We start from the raw sequence: 21,366 nt of genomic DNA, 5'->3' as shown, positions 1-21,366 counted from the left end.
TACATTGAAAAAGCAGCTGTCCCCCCTAATTTTACAAAGATACGCATTGAAAATGGGGCGTAGGTTTGGCCCCCACCCCCTCTCAACATATAGTAAAAGACGGGTAAGTGTCAGTGTTTGAAAAAAAAAATTGTACTGAAAGTAGTTCGATCCACCCCACTCCCAACCCCCATGTCCGTTTTGACCTGTAGTTTTTTATTTAATACTATAAATAACATCGGGTTCAAAATTCACTAAATAAAATCTGGCAGACGGTAGGAAGTGATGTTGATTGCTGTCTTTGATTGAGAAAGTTATAATTTGCTGCAATCATATTTTTTTAGTTTATGCAGTTAGAAGCTTATGCATATTAAATGTTGTTTAGAGGTGTGAAATCTTTGGCTGTGATGACAGGCCGACTATGGTGAGGTATCTTGGACTTGATTATCTCGCTCTGGTGAGTTAAAATGCTTACCATCAGAGATTTTGTATAACATTAGATAGAATGTTCTATCGTTAAAATGATATTGTCCTACGGACCCGGTTTAACGATAGAATTCGTTCCGTGTATTCGTAATGTAGCAGAAAGAAACACGGGCGATAGTGCATTTACTAGGAACAATCTAGAGAGTTCCGAATGTAAACATTTGAATGGAGAGAAAAACGTTGAGAAAATTAATTGGATTTACGTATTTATATGGATTATTTTTTTTTGGATAAAAGGAATAAGCAATCTCAAGAAGGTTTGTTTTGATTATTTTGGTAGTTATTCCCAGTGCAAATTTTTATATTCTTCAAAATCGTTTCGGAGCGGATCCGCTCCGATTTGCTACGTTGCAAGTATATGGGACGTATTCTAACTGTGGTGAGGGCCTGTACCGAGACACAGTTAGATTATTCTAACTAGTATAACATCTGCTTTATTTAAATCTTTTAATTTAAAAAGGGTTACTGTTATCTGAATAAATCTGATATTTGCACCAATACCAGCAACAAGTGTGCTTATTCGGAATCAAGTAGACTTCTGTTTACATTTCAGTACTCTTAACCACAGGTACTTGCGTCGTGGTACGTTCCATTATAAATGTGCAGTGGCGGACCCAGAAGTTCATGTGGGGGGGGGGGGTTGAGGCCCAAAGGACCGAAGGGGGAGGGCATGGGAGGGGTGTCCCCCTCCCATAGGTGGGGGTTCGGGGCCTCCCCCGAGAAAATTTTGTTTTAAATGGTTCTAAATGGTGCATTTTCCAGCATTTTGGGGGTACTTTTTGTAGCTTTTTTAAAGACCGATCATTACAAATTTTTAATAAAATGTTTTCAATTTAATTTAAATTTAACACAAGACTTTAGAATTTGCTTTAAAAAAAATGTTAAATCTGACAATTTTAGGAATGCAAGCAGTTGACTTCAAGTTGTCTTTACTTTAAATGCACCTACAATTAATTTAGTCCTATGTCAAGCTGACTTCCAAGATACAACTAATGTACCAAATTTTTAAACACTAAAAAAATTAAAAATTGAATTCTTTTCAGAATCCCTAACTTGTGCTTTTCGACTTACTTGAGTATATACTGTCAATATGATTTGGAATATAAACACACGTGTACAATTAATGAAATTTCAAACTGTCTTAACTGAAGAAAAAATTTACATAAACGGGAGAATCTGTCGAAACTAGAGGGGTTTGCTAAGCCAACCTGGGTTTTTAAAAAAATTATATTACTTTAATTTTAAAACGGTAAAAAAAAAAAAAAAAAAAAAAACCTGAATAATAGTTTATTCATAGTTTAAAAAAACATGCATTTTATCAGCAAAAGAATATTACTGAGCAGCACCGTAACTATGCAGTTTTCTGTTGTTGGTACCTGATTACATTGTACAGTGACCTTGTGACTTCACTAGATGCACGGACTACCCGATCTCTGAGGCACTCTCTCTGTTGATTACCTGTGTATTGAGTGCGTTCAAGCGGAAAGAGATTTCCTGTTACGTAGTGGATGTATATTTCACAGTTGTACAAACAAAGGGTTTATGTTTTTAGAGTCTTATCAATGCAACAAAATGATAAAATGACACTTGTAAAAAAAAAAAAAAAAAAAAAAAAAATGAGCGGGGGGGTTTTCCCGAACCCCCCCAAACCCCCCTGAATCCGCCCTTGATGTGTAGGTATAATGTACCTTATTGATATACTTTTTTTTTACGTATCAATAAGGTACATTATACATATTTGTAAACCACGACCCAAGTACCTGTGCTATTAACATGATTAAGGATCCAGCATTCAACCAAAAAACATCTCTACATAAAACTGGATATTTATTATTTAGTTAGATGTATGTAGAAATTTGTTTTGTTATTCATTACAAGATAAAGTTGGAGAAGAGAAGATTGTTCCGCCAAGCCTGTTTATCTGTACCAGGGACCTGTGATGAAGTCTGCTCGGACCAATGTCTAAACAAAATCAGATCTCCCTGGCGGGAAGGTGGGGTAGTCATTGACTTGATTGAATATAATATGCACTATGGTTATCATATGATGAAAAGAAATTCCCAATTTTACAGTTTGATATAGAGTTTACAGTTCTGCATGTAGCTAATCTGATAAACTGTTACTCTGTAAGGTAGAGAATTGATTTTTCCTGTTTCATTTTTTTGCTGAAGCAAAGTTAGATGCCACCATTTTATTGGGGGACTCTAATCCACCGGTGGACAGCCTGTTCTCAGAACTCGACTCTCTCAAGTCATGTCATCTGGAGCCTTATGGGAGGGAGGGGCCCAGTCTGAGGACTTCCTCCTCACCCCATGTTCAGAGGACAGAGGAGGAGATTGAGTTTGAGGACCGGGGCTATCCCAGTGAGGACCTGACACTGTACGGAGATGAGGACCTGGTATGGTACGGAGACTTTGATCTGACAGACACTGTAGTCACTGAGGAGGAGGGAGCTAAGGAACCTTACACTGAAGAATTCCTTACTGAGTCAAATTATTCTGGTAATTGGGGATGTGAGAGTAACATCATGAATTTATAGAATGTAGAAACATTATAGAAATAGTTTTCTTTTGTTTGTTATTATGAAGAGCGGGAGAAATCAAGGGAGACAATTTATATTTGGTGATAAGTTTTATTTAAACTACGTCACTTCAAACAAATATTTATTTTTCACTCCAAAGAAAATTCAAAATACTGTTCACAAATTATACTGACTAATATTGAAAAAAGTTTTCTTTAAAAAAAATTTCAGATGATTTATTTGAGGAGATCATTGTTGATGTTGATCCTATTGCCCCACACCTCGACTCACCGAAGACACTTATCAAAGGTCTTCAACCCCTCCCTCTACAGGACCCACTACTGCAACCGAGGGAGGAGGAAAGGTGAGTACCCATACATGTATTGATATATTTATAGTGACTTCATCTTATATCATTGGTAATATGAAATCTTTAAAAATTCAGATTACTAGATATATTGTAATTATATTAATTAGGTGTGATCTACCTGAACTTAGTACTGTGCATGACAAAAGCCACAAACATCCAGAAGAACAATTCATCAAAGTAGACCTATATCAAGAAAACATCATGGTAATTTTTTGAAACTGGGAAAAGTGTTTTACATTGAATATTCTTGGTTTTAACCCATTATTTGAATATGTTGAAAGAACATGTTTTGTAGGAGCCTCCACTGGTTACACCTGGAGAGTTTGAACACCAGGAGATATCTATATCAAGCCTGCATCAGCTGTCTCCTCTTCCTTTAGGTAAAAACAAACAGAAGCCACAGAGCAAACTTAACATAATGTATATTCAGCATGACATAATGCAAGTGGCACATACATACCGCATATTCAGGGAGAGGTTTTTTAAGTTGCAAGAACTTGTTACCAATCCCATTGTATAAATTATACAATAAAATATGTTCAAAACAAAAACATACCGCCAGAACAAATTAAACATGAATACAAAATATGGAGGGATGAAGGTTAGACAGAATATAGACAAAGATTAGATAGAATATAGACAAAATATAGAGGATGGACAAAGGTTAGAGAAGATATGGAAAGGAAAAAGTTTGATTATAGGCAAGGTTTAACAGAGTTTAGACAAAATTTAAACAAAGATTAGAAGGAATTTAGGTTAGTAAATAGAATATAGAAAAAGATTAGAATGCAAACAAAGGTAAGAATGATGTAGTCAAAGACTTAATTTAGAACAAGGGATAGACAGAAAGTGGCCAGAGGTTAAACAGAAACAGATTGTTCTAATGACTTTGAAAATATTTGTGAAACACTATAATGGCCACAATTTTTGAAATGAAATAAAGTGTGGCATTTTGGGGGTCTCAATGAAGGTTTAAAAAAATATATATATGTATGGTATTGACTTTTAAATTTTTTTGCTAAATATATAAAGACATGGTAGTATCTTAAGCTCATTAAATATTCTGTCAGTGTTACATTTGCCAGAGAATATGTGGAGAAAAAGTGTCACTACAATTCTCAGGTAAGCTTGAACTTTCAGTAAGGCGTGGCATTCTCGACTGACGACATTGCATAATTACTGTCTTAAATTTACACAGTTTTCATTCACTGTTGAAAAATACATGGGATAGAAATTCGGCAAATGTCAATAAGTGTAGAAATTAACCAATACAGCATCTTGCACGGCAAAGAGATGGGGCTTAAGTCATCTCATCGTTGTCAACAACAATTTAAAGTTCCTGATGTTACTAATTTCTTAAACAATGAGAATGTATTTGCCATTTGACAGATGCTTATTATGTAGAACTAACAATGCCACACCTTACTGAAAGTCCAAGGTTAACTGAGAATTCTTCTGATAATAATATGTTTTCAGTATTAAAAATATAATCAAAAACTTTGTATCTGTTCAGATGAGCATTTGGAGGCTACCACAATAAAGAGTGAGTTGGATGATAAGTCCATGCTAGAGAGTCTGGTAGTGGACAGACAGGACAACTGTTATACCTCCAGAGAGATCTCAAATGAAAAGTTTGAACTGAACCAAGAGTATGATGGAGGTAATGTAGAGTTTTAATATTGAAAGGAACATGAAGTTTGATTTTTTTAGGTTAGATTCATTATTTTGAAAACTCTACAGAATGTTGAATGTTGTTTTCTAACAGAGATCGTGTGCCCTGGGACTGAGATCATTGGTCTGGAGTCACCACTGCTACCCACAGCAGTGTGTGCCATGCTTCCATCTATCGGAAAACTTGCACCCTTACCACTTCCAAAGTAAGTACCCTATATTTTAAAAAAAAAATTAAACCCCTACCACATGTAAAGTAGGCATTCTTTTCACCATAGGAAAACTTACTACTTTACCATTTACAAAGTAGTATATCAAACTGTTCGTGCAAGCCAAATCTTAATTATTATCCTATAAAACATTTTAAACATATACTTGAATCACATTTAAGTATTCCAGGACATTTTAACTAATTTTATTTTTTAAAAGCTGTAGAATAAAAAAATCTTGAATGAATTTTTAGAAGGTCAGATTTTATGTTACTCTCACGAGGAACCTTGAGCCACCAGCTGATACAGTCAGATGTCAACTTTGACCTCAGATGTATAGAAAAATGTAGATTCTCTGGTAAGGCCAGGTAAAATTAATCTTTAGATTCTCATCCTAATTTGCTAAAAAATTGGGGCGGGTGGGCGGATTTTATTTTTTATTTTTTATAATTGTTAAATTGTAAGTATTAACATGATTAACAAAACATGGACTCTTCGTACACATTTTTTCATTATGTTAATGCCAATATGAATAGATTTCATTTTTTTCATATTCTTTTAAATATTTTAAAGAAAATTCTTGCTTAAATTATTAGATATTTATTGTTAATTAACAAATTATCAAGTACACATATACTGTAGATCACTTAATTTTCGCAACACCTTATTTTCGCGAGACAGTCATTTACTCTTTATCAGCGAGACAAAATTTTCACGAATTGTGGTCAGTACCTTATATAATCTTAAGGAATTCTATTATACGCGAGAATGAAATTTTCGCGAGCATACCGTCTCGCGTAATTACGCGAAAAGTGCGAATAAAAAGTGATTTACAGTACGTACGGCATACGCAAAACAAAATGAGGTGGGGTTCTGATATCAATAAATTTTGTATGCATGACTTCTAATCGGCCTTTCCCTAAATACCCTTTAGTTTTACCAACAAATCCCTGTGTTTTCTGTAAAATATCATAGATTTCCACCTTCCTCAAAAATTGAATCGTTCTTGAGACTTGACATGTTCGACAATAAAATAGGTCATATTTACAAAATCTATAAAATATTCTAATGAAATGTCATACCAAAAAATCCAAGGCCTGAACAGGTTTGATATTTAATATTTTCTTAACGCTAAACATTCTCTAAAGCCTGCCTACGATGTTTTATTTTTTTTTCAAATCAAAATCACACACCGTTGAAGATTGTTTAAACTTGACCAGGTGTCATTTTCCATGTCTATTTTTATACTTGGTTTCAAAAAATCTTTAAAAACTTGCTCATGAATGGCAGTGATGGTATCTAGATGTGTTTATTATGCAATTATTTTTTCTCTGCTTTCTCTATACTGACAAATAATCTTTTCCTTACATATTTAAACTGCTTTTATTGCCGATTTTTCTCCATTCTTCACATGGCTCTTTTGCTATAAATAGCGACATGCGACTTTTAATACAGACGGGAGATAACTCTTAAACTTCACCTAAATTCTTACTGAATAAAAAAACATGAAAATGCCTTTATTAACACCCAAAAATCAAAATAAAAAACGCCGGGGCGGGACATTTTGAGAGGGGCGGGCGGGGATGAGAATCTAAAGATTAATTTTATCTGGCCTAAGTTTGCAAATATTAGATGTTCTTAGTGCATTACTTGTTTATTGTTATAAGTATATTGATTTAATGAATCAAGATGATAAATGTAAAACAGAAATTAGTAATAATACTCAGAAATATAAATTATTTGACACAGAGCCAGTAATGGAGAGTGTGGAGTATCTCCACATGGAGAGACTACACAGAGAGTGGAGGGAAGTCGCTGTACAGAAGTGGAACGGGTGGAGAGTGGAGTTAAATCTGTCATGGAACATCCACCCCCCACCTGAGGACAGACTGGATCAGAATGAGGCAGTTGTCAAGTACATAAATGAGAAGAAACAAAGAAACATAGGTATTAAAAACTTTTATCATAAAACAAAGGAAAGGTAAAAACCTCGTTTTGATTGACACATAAAACGAGGATTTGGGAAAATTATTTTCCAAATAATGACCACTAAGATTATGTACAAACATTTATTGTAATGTTTTTGAAAATAAATGTTTCAAGTATAACTGAATACTAAAATTGAAAGAACTCATGATTTTGCTTTTTTTTTTTATTATAGATGACCTAGAGAAATTTTACATGAAAGATTTACTGGAGTTATCTCCCTTAAATTCCTTGAATGATTTTCATGAAGACTTGGAAATTTCAATTATTGAGCATGCTGACCATAAATTGACACATTTAGAGCACAGTGGACTAATGGGTTATATTAACCATTTTAGCACCCCCAAAAACAAACAAAGCAAAGACAGAAAATCAGATGACTGGCCTATGGATTCCTTATCATTATCAAGCCCCCAAAAAACTTTTGAAGTTAACAATGAAAATGAAAAAGATAAACACCAGTCATCTGTTTATACTGAGAATAAGTTACAGGAGGCCAGAACTGAAGTCTCCTCAGTGGAAACTCAAAGCCTAGAGGAGACCAGGAGTTCAGAGGAGAAAATCATAACATTTACTACCTCCAGCAGTGATGAATGCATAGCATCTGTAGACCAGAACATTGATAAACTCGCAATACCTGTGGCTGACATCCCTAAAAGAAGTAAAGGCCCGATGGCCTGGACCACAGTGGGACTGGGAACACCTGTTACTCAGAGTTCAGACAGAGTAAGATCAGTAATGCTGGAATCCAACAGCCCTAAAGAGTTCAGGACACTCGGATCAGTAATACCTGAATCTCACAGCCCTAAAGAGTTCAGGACACTCAGATCGCTACAGGATCCTTTTATGGATTCTCCTCCACTATTCAGCACTGCTAGGGACAAGGCGCAGCCTCTAAATAATAAATGTGTGACAAACAAGGAAACTCGGAACCAGCATATACAGCATGTTGATGAATACAGTCATCAGAACACTGACCTTAATAGAACCAACAGACTAGTGTCACATAAACAAAGTATGCCAATAGATTCTCAATCTGACAAGAGTATAAAGGATAGGCTGACTATGGGACCAGTAAGTGATGGGATTAATTCAAATCAAATGTTTGATGGTAATCAGTCAGTGAAGAGAGCTGACAGTTGTCAGGTGGCTGGGGCTGACTCTCATAGCAGTCAAAGTGTACAGACCAGTGCAATAGTGAATAACTCTGTAGATACACAGAATAGTAGGAGAGAGGGTGAACCTAAGGATGTACCACGGAAAAGTCCAAAAATCAGACCTCCGAAAACAAGGACTAAATGTATAGATTACCAATTAGAAGGTAAATATTTCTTATAAATTATGCAAGTGGAATATTGTGAATTATAAATGTTTTTATTAAGGCCATAATAAAAATATTCCTAGATTCTCTCCAATTTTAAATTTTTTTTATTTCTGTTTTTCTTCGTCTTAATTCTGATCGACTACATCTACCATTCTACTTTCGTAAATCCCGCGAGTCGACATGATTTTGACAGCAATTACTGTAATATATGGTAAATATTTTTACTATGACTTTATTCAAGTGGAATATAAAAAATAAAATGAAAAAATAAAAAATATAAATGTTTTTAAAAATAAGCAATTTATTTATTATGGCCTAATAAGCAGATTTTTCTATGCATTAGATACACAAAAATTGATTAGTTTCATGTTTATGTTCACTAGTGCTAACACAGTATCTTATTTTTAGGAGAATATGAACAAGTTGCCAATCTGATTGCTGAATATGCCTCCTTTTTCATCATGGCCTTGGTGAACAGTGGTGACCTTGACAAATCCGTGTCCTTCACCTCACTGACCCCTGACGCCACAAGATACCTAGTCAAGGAGGTCACCAGTCAGCCACAGAAACCACACTGTCATTATCTTTGTCATTCTAGTATTAGTTTTATTGAAAGCACAATCATAATCAGAACATGTAAATAGTGTGGGTACCTTGAAAGTTACATGCATAGTGATGTTTATTGTGTTTGAAACAGAAATTATTAAAAAGTATTGAATAGTTATTTTAGAGCTCTAGAAAAAGCTGAATTACCTCTCTCATTCTCTTTGTTACAGATGAAGAAAGGTACCGTTCCTGCCTGGCATTACATACACTGTGTTGTGCTGTGGAGATGCTTGGAGTGGCTTGTCTTGAGTCCTGTCTGGAACTGTTGTCTATCATACAAGAAAAGTACAAAAACTGTCTTAAAGGTCAGGAAATAATTTGAGTTGATGAAGAAAATTATGCCTCACAGCAATTTAATTGTTATTTTTGTATCCATATTATTACCATTCTCCTTGTGGGATGAGCGTTTTTTTTTTTCTGTTTTGTTTTGTTTTTTTTAAAAAAAAAAAGAAGTCCTAGTTCTTTACAATTTTATGAGATGTATAGTCATGGAATATGTTGAGCACAGAGAATGGTTGACAATACACTTTATTACAGGCTGTTTAGAGACCCTCAGACAGAGACTGTTTTCTGTGAAGCTGAGGTATGACCAGGAGAGAATCCTGCATCCTAAGATTTACCATGTCTGTCTGTCTGTCCATAAGAAGCTGACAGGAAAAGATACAGAGAGACTAAGTCACACTAAGGTATTGATCATTAATTTATACATGTATCAGACTGGGTGAATTAATGGAAATGTAATTAAATAAGTAATCAGTATCTAGGAATATTGCTTTCATTTGTTTGTTTAACATCATAATTTGTGATCATGAAAAAAGCCTTGGATCCAATGATGTGATCTTTGCTGTTGCATTTCCCAGTGAATTTGAGTCAAGATTTCAACAATGTAATTAATTTCATAATATATGATAAAGAGTGTTCCCAAGTAATTTGAATTGTTTTTCAGATACTGGTGATTTTGAGTAAAGATTTGGACAGTTTGTTTAGCACTCTGGAGCTGAATTTACAGAGAGTGGTCAAAGTCAAGGTTTGTGTGCAGAACACAGGGGACTGTCAGGGTATACTAGACAAGTGAGTACCATAAAGATCTATAATATATTAAGGGATCCTCTGAAGACATCAAATTCTGAATTTTTTTTTTGTATTTTTATGCACTTGAGTAATCAGTTTTCATTTAATTAAAATCAAATAAAAAAAATCAAAATCTACATGATTTTTTGGTACTCAATTTGAAATCATTCAAGCTTCCTTAGCATATAGTTAATCTGAAGTAAATTAATTTGTAACATTATCAATTTTTACCCCAAGAGAACCATTGTCATTTGCAACTGAGGCACAACCATTTTCGTCTAAACCATTGTAACTGTATGTTGTTGAATTTCAGTTTTGTTCATTGTAACTCTATGTTGTTGAATTTCAGTCTTGACCATTGTAACTGCATGTTGTTACACCAGGATCGTATTGGTTCTGACTTCCCCTGGTCCCAGTTCTCCCTGATTATAGAGTATGAAGGAGACAGATTCTTACAGCTGTGTCAGAGACAAAATATCAAATACATACACTTCTCATATACCCCAATAGCTGCCAGGACAGGTGCATGTAAGTAAAAATGCATTTCATGTGAACATTTGGTTCAATCGAGCTCTAAAATGTTAAGTGGTTAATGACAAAAAATATCAGTTCTTCAATGGATCGGGGGGGGGGGGTCTGCACATAGGACAACAAGAATCATTTAGATTTTCAGTGTTTTTTTTTATTCCATGAGCTTTGCATCATTAAAGCTCAAACTTGAACAGAAAAAGAGGTATGACACATTTGTTTATTCACTTCCAAATTTGGCAGAAAAGCACACTGAGTCATTGCTTCTTAATTTTGCTAATTCTATCTGAAATATTGATTTCATTTTTAGGTCACCTGAGTAACTCAGGTGACCTATTGCTATCCGTTTTCGTCCGTCGTCGTCCGTCGTGTGTCGTGTGTTAACATTTGAACATTTTCAGCTTCTTCTCTGAAACCACTGAAGTAATTTCAACCAAATTTGGTATACAGCATCTGTGGGTGGAGGGGAACAAAAGTTATGAATTTCATGGTCCCCGCCCCCCTGGGGCCTGAGGGGTGGGGCCAAAACCACTAAAATTAATGAAATCCTTAAAAATCTTCTTCTTTACTCCTGGACATCAAGCAGGCAAACTATTGGCATGAATGTAATGAGCATTGAGTCCTCTACCATTCATGGCCCCAGGGTCAGGGGTTCTAGTGCTAGGGCAGGGCTCTATAGATAATATAGTGAAAATGCATTATTTCTTTGAAAATCTTCTTCTCTGCTCCTGGGTATTAAATACACTAACTAAGCACATAGTTATGATGAGCAAGAGTGCCTCTTCCAAAATTGTGAATTTTATGGCCCCAGGGTCAGGGGTTCTGGTGTTAGGGCGGGGCTCTATAGATTATGTAGTGAAAATGCATTATTTCTTTGAAAATCTTCTTCTCTGCTCCTGGGTATTAGATAAACTAACTAAGCACATAGTTATGATGAGCAAGAGTGCCTCTTCCAGATTTGTGAATTTTATGTTTCTGGTGTTAGGGCGGGGTTCTGTAGATTATATAGTGAAAATGCATTATTTCTTTGAAAATCTTCTTCTCTGCTCCTGGGTATTAAATACACTAACTAAGCACATAGTTATGATGAGCAAGAGTGCCTCTTCCAAAATTGTGAATTTTATGGCCCCAGGGTCAGGGGGTCTGGTGTTAGGGCGGGGCTCTATAGATAATATAGTGAAAATGCATTATTTCTTTGAAAATCCTCTTCTGTGCTCCTGGGTATTAAATACACTAAATAAGCACATAGTTATGATGAGCAAGAGTGCCTCTTCCAAAACTGTGAATTTTATGGCCCCAGGGTCAGGGGTTCTGGTGTTAAGTCGGGGCTCTATAGATTATATAGTGAAAATGCATTATTTCTTTGAAAATCTTCTTCTCTGCTCCTGGGTATTAGATAAACTAACTAAGCACATAGTTATGATGAGCAAGAGTGCCTCTTCCAGATTTGTGAATTTTATGGCCCCCAGGGTCAGGGGTTCTGGTGTTAGGGCGGGGCTCTATAGATAATATAGTGAAAATGCATTATTTCTTTGAAAATCTTCTTCTCTGCTCCTGGGTATTAAATACACTAAATAAGCACATAGTTATGATGAGCAATAGTGCCTCTTCCAAAATTATGAATTTTATGGCCCCAGGGTCAGGAGTTCTGGTGTTAGGGTGGGGCTCTATAGATTATATAGTGAAAATGCATTATTTCTTTGAAAATCTTCTTCTCTGCTCCTGGGTATCAGATTAACTAACTAAGCACATAGTTATGATGAGCAAGAGCGCCTCTTCCAAAATTGTGAATTTTATGGCGGGTCAGGGGTTCTGGTGTTAAGTCGGGGCTGTATTGATTATATAGTAAAAATGCATTTACTCTTTGTAAATATTTTTCTTTGCTTCTGGGTTTTAAGCCAATGATCCAAGTATATATATATTTATGATGAAGAAAGGTGCATCTAGCAAAGTGGTTTTTAATGCCCCCAGGGTCAAAAGGGGGGGGGGGGGGTTACATAGCCTGAAAATAAATTAATGCTTTGAAATCTGCTCTTTGGTATTTATCAACCATTTTATGATAAAATTTGCAAAATTTTGAAATATATGGCCCTGGGTCAGTGGTTACTTTGGGGTGAGATGCACAACTGGTTATAAAGTGGAAGTGCATTTTCTCTTTTTTTCTCTGATCTACCTCTGGGTATTAAGTAAATAGAGTAAGCATGCTAAGTTAATAATTATGATAAGCAATGGTGCCTCTTTCAAAATTGTAAATTGTGAATTTTATGGCCTCTAATTTAATTGTTTGAAAGTTGTTACACAATACTCAGGTGACCTATAAGGCCCGTGGGCCTCTTGTTTATATCCAAAATAAGTGGGAGGGAGATCTATTATGTGTAACCTTCTGGTCTGCAGTTTAATTTTTTTGCCCATAATATTGAGCTAGTTTTTAAACACAACAATGTCCTTACAAAGTATGTACATGTTAAAACAATGAAATAGAAAACGATATCTTAATTGTCCAAATTGAAATCTCTTTGTTTTGTTATTTTTGGTCTTTTGTAATCAGTGTCAACTGCCTAATTTAATTGTTTTGTAGGTAAAAGTATTCCAAAAGTGAACATGACAATCATGTGTTCTAACACAGTACCAGAGGGCTTGGTTCACCTTTTAGAATCTAAGTAAGTTTTATTTAAATGTAAGACAAGGGGAAGTAAATCTGTGCAAACCTAATTTCAAAGTAATTTTGTATTATGTTATATGTTTTGTCTTTGTTTAACTAGGTATGGTGTGACCTGTATCTTCAGAAGCCCTGGGGTGGGGCTGACCCTCCCTTACATTATGATAGATGAAGTAACTTGTGTGGTCATGTATGATGTGTCTGTGGTTGGTATGGACTTTTCCACTCTGCTGTCAGAGTTATCCTTCCTGTCTCAACAATTCCGAGACACTCTTATCATTGCCAGCACCCAGAACTTTAATCAGCCTCAGTAAGTCTGTTGTTGGAACTAATGAAACAAATTTCATTACAGTTTATATTTTTAGGTCACCTGAGTAAACTCAGGTGACCTATTGCTATCTGTTTTCGTCTGTCGTCGTGCATCGTTCGTCGTGCGTTAACATTTGAACATTTTTAGCTTCTTCTCTGAAACCACAGAACCAATTTCAACCAAATTTGGCATATAGCATCTATGGGTGAGGGGGAACAAAAATTTTGAATTTCATGGTCCCTGTCCCCCTGGGGCCTGGGGGGTGGGGCAAAAACCACTAAAATTAGTGCAATCTTTAAAAATCTTCTTCTTTACTCCTGGACATCAAGCAGTCAAACTGTTGGTATGATTGTAATCAGCATTGAGTCCTCTACCAAAAATCTTTTTTTCTGCTCCTGGGCATTAAATAAACTAACCAAGTGCATAGGTAAGTTGAAAATGACTGTGTTTTCCAAAATTGTGAATTTCATGGCCCCAGGGTCAGGGGTTCTAGTGCTAGGGCGGGGCTTAACAGGTTACATGTATATAGTGAAAATGCATTATTTCTTTGAAATTCTTCTTTTCTGCTCCTGGGCATTAAATAAACTAACCAAGTGCATAGGTAAGTTGAAAATGACTGTGTTTTCCAAAATTGTGAATTTCATGGCCCCAGGGTCAGGGGTTCTAGTGCTAGGGTGGGGCTATGTAGATTATATAGTGAAAACGCCTAAATTCTTTGAAATTCTTCTTTTCTGTTTGTGGGCATTAAATAAATTAACCAAGTGCATAGTTATGTTGAATAAGACTGCCTCTTTTCAAATTGTGAATTTTATTGTCCCAGGGTCAGGGGTTCTAGTGCTAGGGCGGGGCTATATAGGTTATATAGTAAAAATGAATTATTTCTTTGAAAATCTTCTTCTTTGCTCCTGAGTATTAAATAAACTAACCAAGTACATAGTTATGTTGAAGAAGGCTACCTCTTCCAAAATTGTGAATTTCATGGGGGGTTCTGGTGTTAGGGCGGGGCTTTATTGATTATATAGTGAAAATGCATAAATTCTTTATAACTCTTCTTTTCAGCACCTGAGCTATGTACATAGTTATGAGGAGGAAGGATGCCTCTTTGAGATTTTTGAATTTCAGGGTCCCTGGGTTAGGGCTTTTTGTGTTAGGGTGGGGCTCTAATGTTTATATAGTGAAAATGCATGAATTCTTTTCCTATGTTGTTTGGTATGATGCCAATGATCTTAGTATATATTTATGACAAAAAAACCTCCTTCTTCCAAAAATGGTTAATTTCCTGGCCCCTGGGACAGAGGTACTTTGGGGGAGGGAGGTAAAAAGTTTGAAATAATTTAATGCTTTGAAATCTGCACTTTGGTATTAATCAACAGCATGATGAAATAAAATTTTAAAAAAAATTCCAAAATTTTGAAAGATGTGGCCCCAGGGTCAGTGGTTCCTGTGGGATGGGGAGCTCAAATGTGGACCTGCCCCAATGCAAGAAGCCCTGACCCAGGGGCCCTGAAATTCACTAAAAGTGGAAATGCATTTTCTCTTTGTTACTCTGATCTACTGGTACTTCTGGGTATTAAGTAACCAAAATAAGCATGCTGAGTGTATAATTATGATAAGCAATGGTTGCCTCTTTCAAAATTATGAATTTCATGGCCTCTAGTTTAAAACATGAATCAAATTCAATTGTTGGAAAGTTGTCGCATGATACTCAGGTGACCTATAAGGCCCATGGGCCTCTTGTTTCTATTATTAATCAATTTTTACTAGTATTGGTAATCAATTACTTTTAAAACTGATAAATCATCAAAGCATAAAGTGTATTAATGTAGAGTTAAAAAAACAATAGAAGTAAGCACTTTTACATTTAGTATGTTCTCATATGATACTGGGCTTAGTTACTTCTATATAAGTGATGAGAAAATGTTTATAAGTATCAGAAGATTTTTATGAGAAACATTTTTTTTTTTTTGCTCATTTTGCTACAGTTATTCAAATATGATTAAATAAATTTCCATATTTATTGTAGAAGAAATTTAATCTTTTACAGATTAAAATTAAGGCAACATCAACAAAAGTTCAATTTCTTTTTGCGACAAGCTGTCTCTCAAGTAGCTGATCTACAGTATAAGGTATATATTTATATCTACAGTATATTTGTTCAGACAGTGAAAGTAGGTCCTGTTGGCACAGTATGCCAAAGCTAGAGTGGTCTATTGATGAGAAGGGGATATGTTGTTGAGCAATAGATTTGTCTGATTGTTAGTGCATGTATCAACTAGTGGGAGGATGTGTTGTTTGACTGTGTAGTCAGTAGTGCCTTCATGTACAGGTGATGGCTAGTAACAGTCTCCCTATGACAGCTGAGATTGTGGCCAGGTTTTGTCAGATGGTCCTGTCATCAGATGACCAGAACTGGATGTCTGCCTCTCCATCACAGGTACGTGTGTTCATCCTATAGCAACAAGACCAAATTCAGACATCATACACTGAGAGTTCAGTCTGTACCTTCCTTATGCACACATGACTACCAATAAACTATGTTTGAATTAAGATGACCTGTAGATTTGGAAAAGAGAAATGAATGTGTGTAATTGCTTGTGGATTTGTCTAAAAACATGCAATATTTGATATGCCAATGTATAAATAACTTTTGTATTTGATGAACATCTCTTCAGGAGGAACAGTTTTTGACAAGTATACCTTGTATCAATCCTATTTTGTATGTATTTATGTTTTTCATTTCATATACACTTTTCGAATGCATGAAATCGGTATTTTTTATTTAAATATAACAATTGTGTATTCATTAAAATGATGTTTTTCATTTTTTCTTGTTTTATTAAAGATCATAGTATGAAGTTGATTTTGTAATAATTTTGAAACCAAATGTTGTATTGAACCATACCTATCAAATGGCTGATCAATTGGTAGACAACCATTGTATCTTTATAGTACATACCATATTAGCAGAATTTTTATGCCCCCGGAACATGTCTGTCTGTCCGTCTGTCTGTCTGTCTGTCTGTTTGTTTGTCCCCCAACTTTAACCTAGCCCATAACTATTGAGTGGTTGGGGCTATGGCTTTCATAATTCATAGGTGTGTTACTTGTGACATGACCTTTCTTTGGGTACCACCAAATTTGACCTCTTGACCTTGACCTGGGAGATTGACCTACTTTTACAAAAAAATACCAGAGTTTAACCTTGGCCATAACTTTTAAATAGTTGAAGTTAGGGCTTTCATCCTTCACATGTATATTTATTTTGACAAGACCTTTCAGACGGTAGAAATATTTTTGACCTTTTGACCTTGACGTAGGAGTTTGACCCACTTCTTAAAAACATTAACCTCGGTCATAACTTTTGAACAGTTAAAAGTAGTGCTTTTATATTTCACAGGTGTAATTCTTGTAATAAGACCTTTCTTCTGGGTACCACCATATTTGACCTCTTGACCTTGGAGTTTGACCTACTTTTACAAAAAAAAAATACCAGACTGCCCAACTCAAAAATTGTGTTACCACCGGGGGCATAGTGTTTCACAAACACATCTTGTTAGTGAGGATTTAGTGAGAATTTTTAGTGAGGATTTTGGCATTATTAGCGAGGATGCCAATATTGCTAAAATTGAATACCGCTAAAAATTAATTGTGTTTTATTTGTAATAGTATCTTTTAGTGAGCATTTTAAATTTGCTAAAATACATCTTGATAAAAATAAAATACTAATTTTTAAGGACCAGTCGCTAAATATGTGTCTTGGTAAAATTTCCACTTATACAATAACATGTCCATTATTTTTTTGCAGAGCTCAGAAGTTGCTTCAGATTCTTGACCTACAATCTATCCTGGACCTTCACCCAGATCAACTTTGCAGACTCTTTCCTGATGTTCCAAAGAGAATCATTCAGGTCAGAAAAAAAAAAATTATCAGGCAGAGAGGTTTATTGTATGTAACAGAAAGAAATCAATTGGTTATTGTTGAGAAATTTTTCTTCTTCTTCCAAACTTTTGATCACATATGAGAAGGAAATATTTCGTAACTTAATAAATTTTTCATCTGTTGCTATTAAAAATTTTTTTTTTCTTTCCTCCATGTAGATGTTTTATCAAGGTTTAGAGAAATTAAATGTAGAGAGCAATGTATTGGAGAAAGAAATTAGTCAGGAAATTCCCCATTCCCCATCAACACATGCTAAAGAGGAATCCTTTACATCCCATGAAAAAATCCTTCCCAATGAGCAAGATGGTGGGACTCTCAAACACATGTCTGATTATTGTCACGAGTCAGTCCCAAATGTAGAGAAAGATTCTGGTCTTATTTCTACATTCTCCCCTCCCAGCAATTACTCTGGGACTGATTTTGTAAGAAATGTGCAAAGAGGAGTCCAGGAGGAGGTAAGCTGCTGTTTGGAGGACTTCAGTAGAACTGTTGATGGACAAGCCAAGGAGCAAATGGAAGGATGCCGTCCAGGAGGGTATTTATCTGAATTATGTGGACCAACTGATGTAGATATGTCTTACCTATTCAAAAAAGGAAATGTCATGGGAAAAAGTCTTGCAGAACAGTCCTCTAATTCTGAAGTAAATTGGTTCCAAGATGATCTGACTCCAAGGGAAAGATCAAGTGACTCAATTGTGCAGAATCGAAATGAAGAAAATTTCTTCTTTGGAAGGGAAACCCTAGAAAATGAGCAACCTTACTCTCAGATTAACCAAGTATCTGACAACCTGAGGACAGATGATTGGAGTGTCAACTTTGATGACGATATCCAAAGGAACTTATTTCTTAGAAATCAGCATGGTTTAAATTCTACCAATGCATGCAGACATAATAACTTACACACTTTTAATACCCATACTAGTGGTCAGGCGTCACAGAGTTTTCATTCTTCAGATGAATTCAATAAACATGCAACAGAGGATACTTTCCAAACAAATAAAGGAAGTGGTCCATTGGATGATAAAGGTTATCACACAATTGGTGGGAATTTTAGGGACAGTCTCATTGCTACAACTCGACAGTTACTAAAGCAGGCAAGCTTATCATCAAATGACAAAATATTCCCAAGGTCCGGACCAAGAAGAGTCAGCATAGGACTGGCAAGACCCCTACGACAGCCACAGAATACAGGTAAGGGAGTAAAGAAATAGTACAATTAATGTTCTGTTTAATCTGCAGTGAATACATTCTATATATTTTTTTTTTCCTTTAACTTTTGAATATTTTAAAATACTGTAACAGTAAAATAACATATAGATGCCAAATTATAGAAGCATGGATTTTTGAGAGCACTGTTCCTGAAGAGTTAATTTTTTTAGGAAACTACAGTATCCTTAAAACTGTAAAAAACAAATTTAACCTGATAATTTGTTTGGTCAGTGTAATTGATCAAAATTTTTATTTTTAAGATTTTTTAATTTTTAAGATCATGTGACAACTAAAGATGGTCCTCTTTCTGCCTCGTCAAACTCCCAGATTTTAAGAAGTCAAGTACAGCTGAGGCAAAACACAACTCCTTACAACAATGCAGAGGGCAGAATACCAAGTAACACGAACTACTCTATTGATTCAGACTTTGGACAGTCCAGTACTTTAGGGTTAACTTTGAAGCAAAGACAAGGAGTTGAACAAGATGGTATACATAAAGCTCCAGTACAACTCAGCAGCTACAGAACACCATGTCAAAGAGACTGCACATCAAGATACTCAGGTGATAAACCCTCAATGCAGGGGCAGTATGAGCCACAGTTTACTAGGCAAGGTGATCTCTTATTGGAGAATGACAGGGGTCAGCTAGAGAGGTGGCCAGGGTACGACTCCCCACCAATGGACATCGAGTACGATCCTCAACAGGTATATATATATATATATATATATATATTAAAGTACCCTATTTCTATGTAAGAAGTCGCTGATTATAATTACTAACTTTACATAGTAGAGTTGTGTGTTTTTGTTTAATCCCCGTTTTTCAAACTCAGTGGGACCAAGGAAAAGTGGAGAGTTCAAAATATTGAAGGTAAAATACTTCATAAGTGGTTGGGATTTCCGAATCACAATATATCCCTAGTATTTTAAATATCAGTGTTTGAGATCATGTAGATCATTTGTGTCTATAAACCATGTATACCTATATATTATGATAGAAACTAAGAGATTTGCCATGCATTCCAGTGAGAAATGTGCTCAATTCCCAAAGGCTCTGTTAAAACTTTATTCATAGCATGCCAAATATTCATAGCATGCCAATCCACATCAAGGCTGTATTTCATTAATACAGAAAAGGAGACCAACTAAATATTAAATAGAAAGCTATCAATCAAAATGTATAAAAACTAAATTAAAATTTAAAAATTCAGATCTTTTCTTTGATTGTTTGTAACAATTTAATATATTGTTTTCAAAAATGTGCAATTAATTTTTGGTTTAGAAGTCATTTGAGATGATCAGGAATGAGTATTTACATTGTTTATACTTTTGTTGCACATACATGTACATACAGTTACTGTTTTTGTGTTCTTTAAATTTTTATTCAGGAAACTGGCCATGTAGAAGATTTACATTGCTTCAACAAAACTTCAGGTTAGAGAAATAACATTACTCCTTAATTTATTTCTTTGGGGTTAATTATGTTTTGTGTTTTACATTCGTATGTTCTATTAATAACTCAAAGCTAATTGCTATTTTATCAGCAGGATCACGTAAAAGAAAGTTGACTTATGAAAGAGTCCCCAACTCCAAACAAAGCAAGATTGTCTTCAAGTGTTTATAAAATTTACAAACATAAAAAAAAAATATTTTTAGATCCTAACAATGTATATACACCGCCAGGACTTTTACATCTATAAGACAAAATTCTGTACAATGCTGATAACCAAAGATGATTACTTAATGATTTAGAATTGTGCATTCTGTGTTTTGTTAAGATAAAGTATTGGGAAGATTTAATATTAAATGACAAATATTTCAATCAATAAAAATATTTAGAGCACAAAAATGTTTTTTTTTACTTTATGACACCAACAAGCACAATTCTAATTATACAGCAGACCACACTGTGAAATAATAAAAATTTATTTAGATGTTATAAATTTGGTCAAAAGCGTGCTAAACATAGTAGGGGTAAAATGTTAAGGTAACAAGCACTCAAGTGGACAAGCTTAAAAATTAATGTAAAACTGAATTTTGAGCCGATCCAATACAAACCTCTGAAAAGGGAAGGTGGAACAGGTGCTATTTAGGAGTAAGCATCCCCTGTTGATCGGTCACACCCTCTTTGTGCTCCCTGTCACGACATGGTGAACGGGAAAAATGCTTGAAAATAATTTGCACAAAAAGCATCAGTCAACAATTTCCTGAACAACAGACTAAATAAGCAAACAAATTCATTGTATTGAGTGCAAAACTTAGTGTTGAACTCAAGGACATTGTTCATATCCCTATATTATCAGCTTATTTATCAATCGTCTACCTCGTATTAGAAACTATTGTAACGTGTATGGGTCCGTGAATTTGAGTATAGATCCTTAATCAACCAAATGAATTAAACAAATGATTATGTAAACAAGAGATAGATCACTAATTAGACAAATGATTTGAAATGATAAATGACAAAGCATATATGAAAAACAACGAGTCAATATAT

General features: G+C 35.0%; 1 protein-coding gene across 1 annotated transcript; it reads left to right on the top strand.

Annotated features, from left to right (window-relative positions):
• Positions 1-354: 354 nt before the first annotated feature.
• Positions 355-20,702, top strand: LOC134238267 (uncharacterized). Its single transcript, XM_062720386.1, has 26 exons — positions 355-436; positions 2,344-2,458; positions 2,637-2,966; positions 3,218-3,350; positions 3,464-3,560; positions 3,652-3,736; positions 4,870-5,016; positions 5,122-5,233; positions 5,491-5,594; positions 6,986-7,183; positions 7,398-8,543; positions 8,955-9,122; positions 9,323-9,457; positions 9,690-9,838; positions 10,099-10,223; positions 10,573-10,751; positions 13,330-13,411; positions 13,514-13,720; positions 15,765-15,846; positions 16,047-16,154; positions 16,393-16,436; positions 17,526-17,628; positions 17,819-18,851; positions 19,147-19,574; positions 20,258-20,303; positions 20,414-20,702. Exons 1-26 carry the CDS (start codon positions 401-403, stop codon positions 20,491-20,493), a joined length of 5,472 nt encoding a protein of 1,823 aa, XP_062576370.1. The 5' UTR covers positions 355-400; the 3' UTR covers positions 20,494-20,702.
• Positions 20,703-21,366: the final 664 nt, after the last annotated feature.

This window comes from Saccostrea cucullata, unplaced genomic scaffold (assembly GCF_032062105.1).
Source record: "Saccostrea cucullata isolate Sc308-1 unplaced genomic scaffold, CSIRO_AGI_Scuc_v1 ctg1059, whole genome shotgun sequence".
NCBI lineage: Eukaryota > Metazoa > Mollusca > Bivalvia > Ostreida > Ostreidae > Saccostrea > Saccostrea cuccullata.
This window is presented reverse-complemented; position numbering and strand designations above follow the sequence as displayed.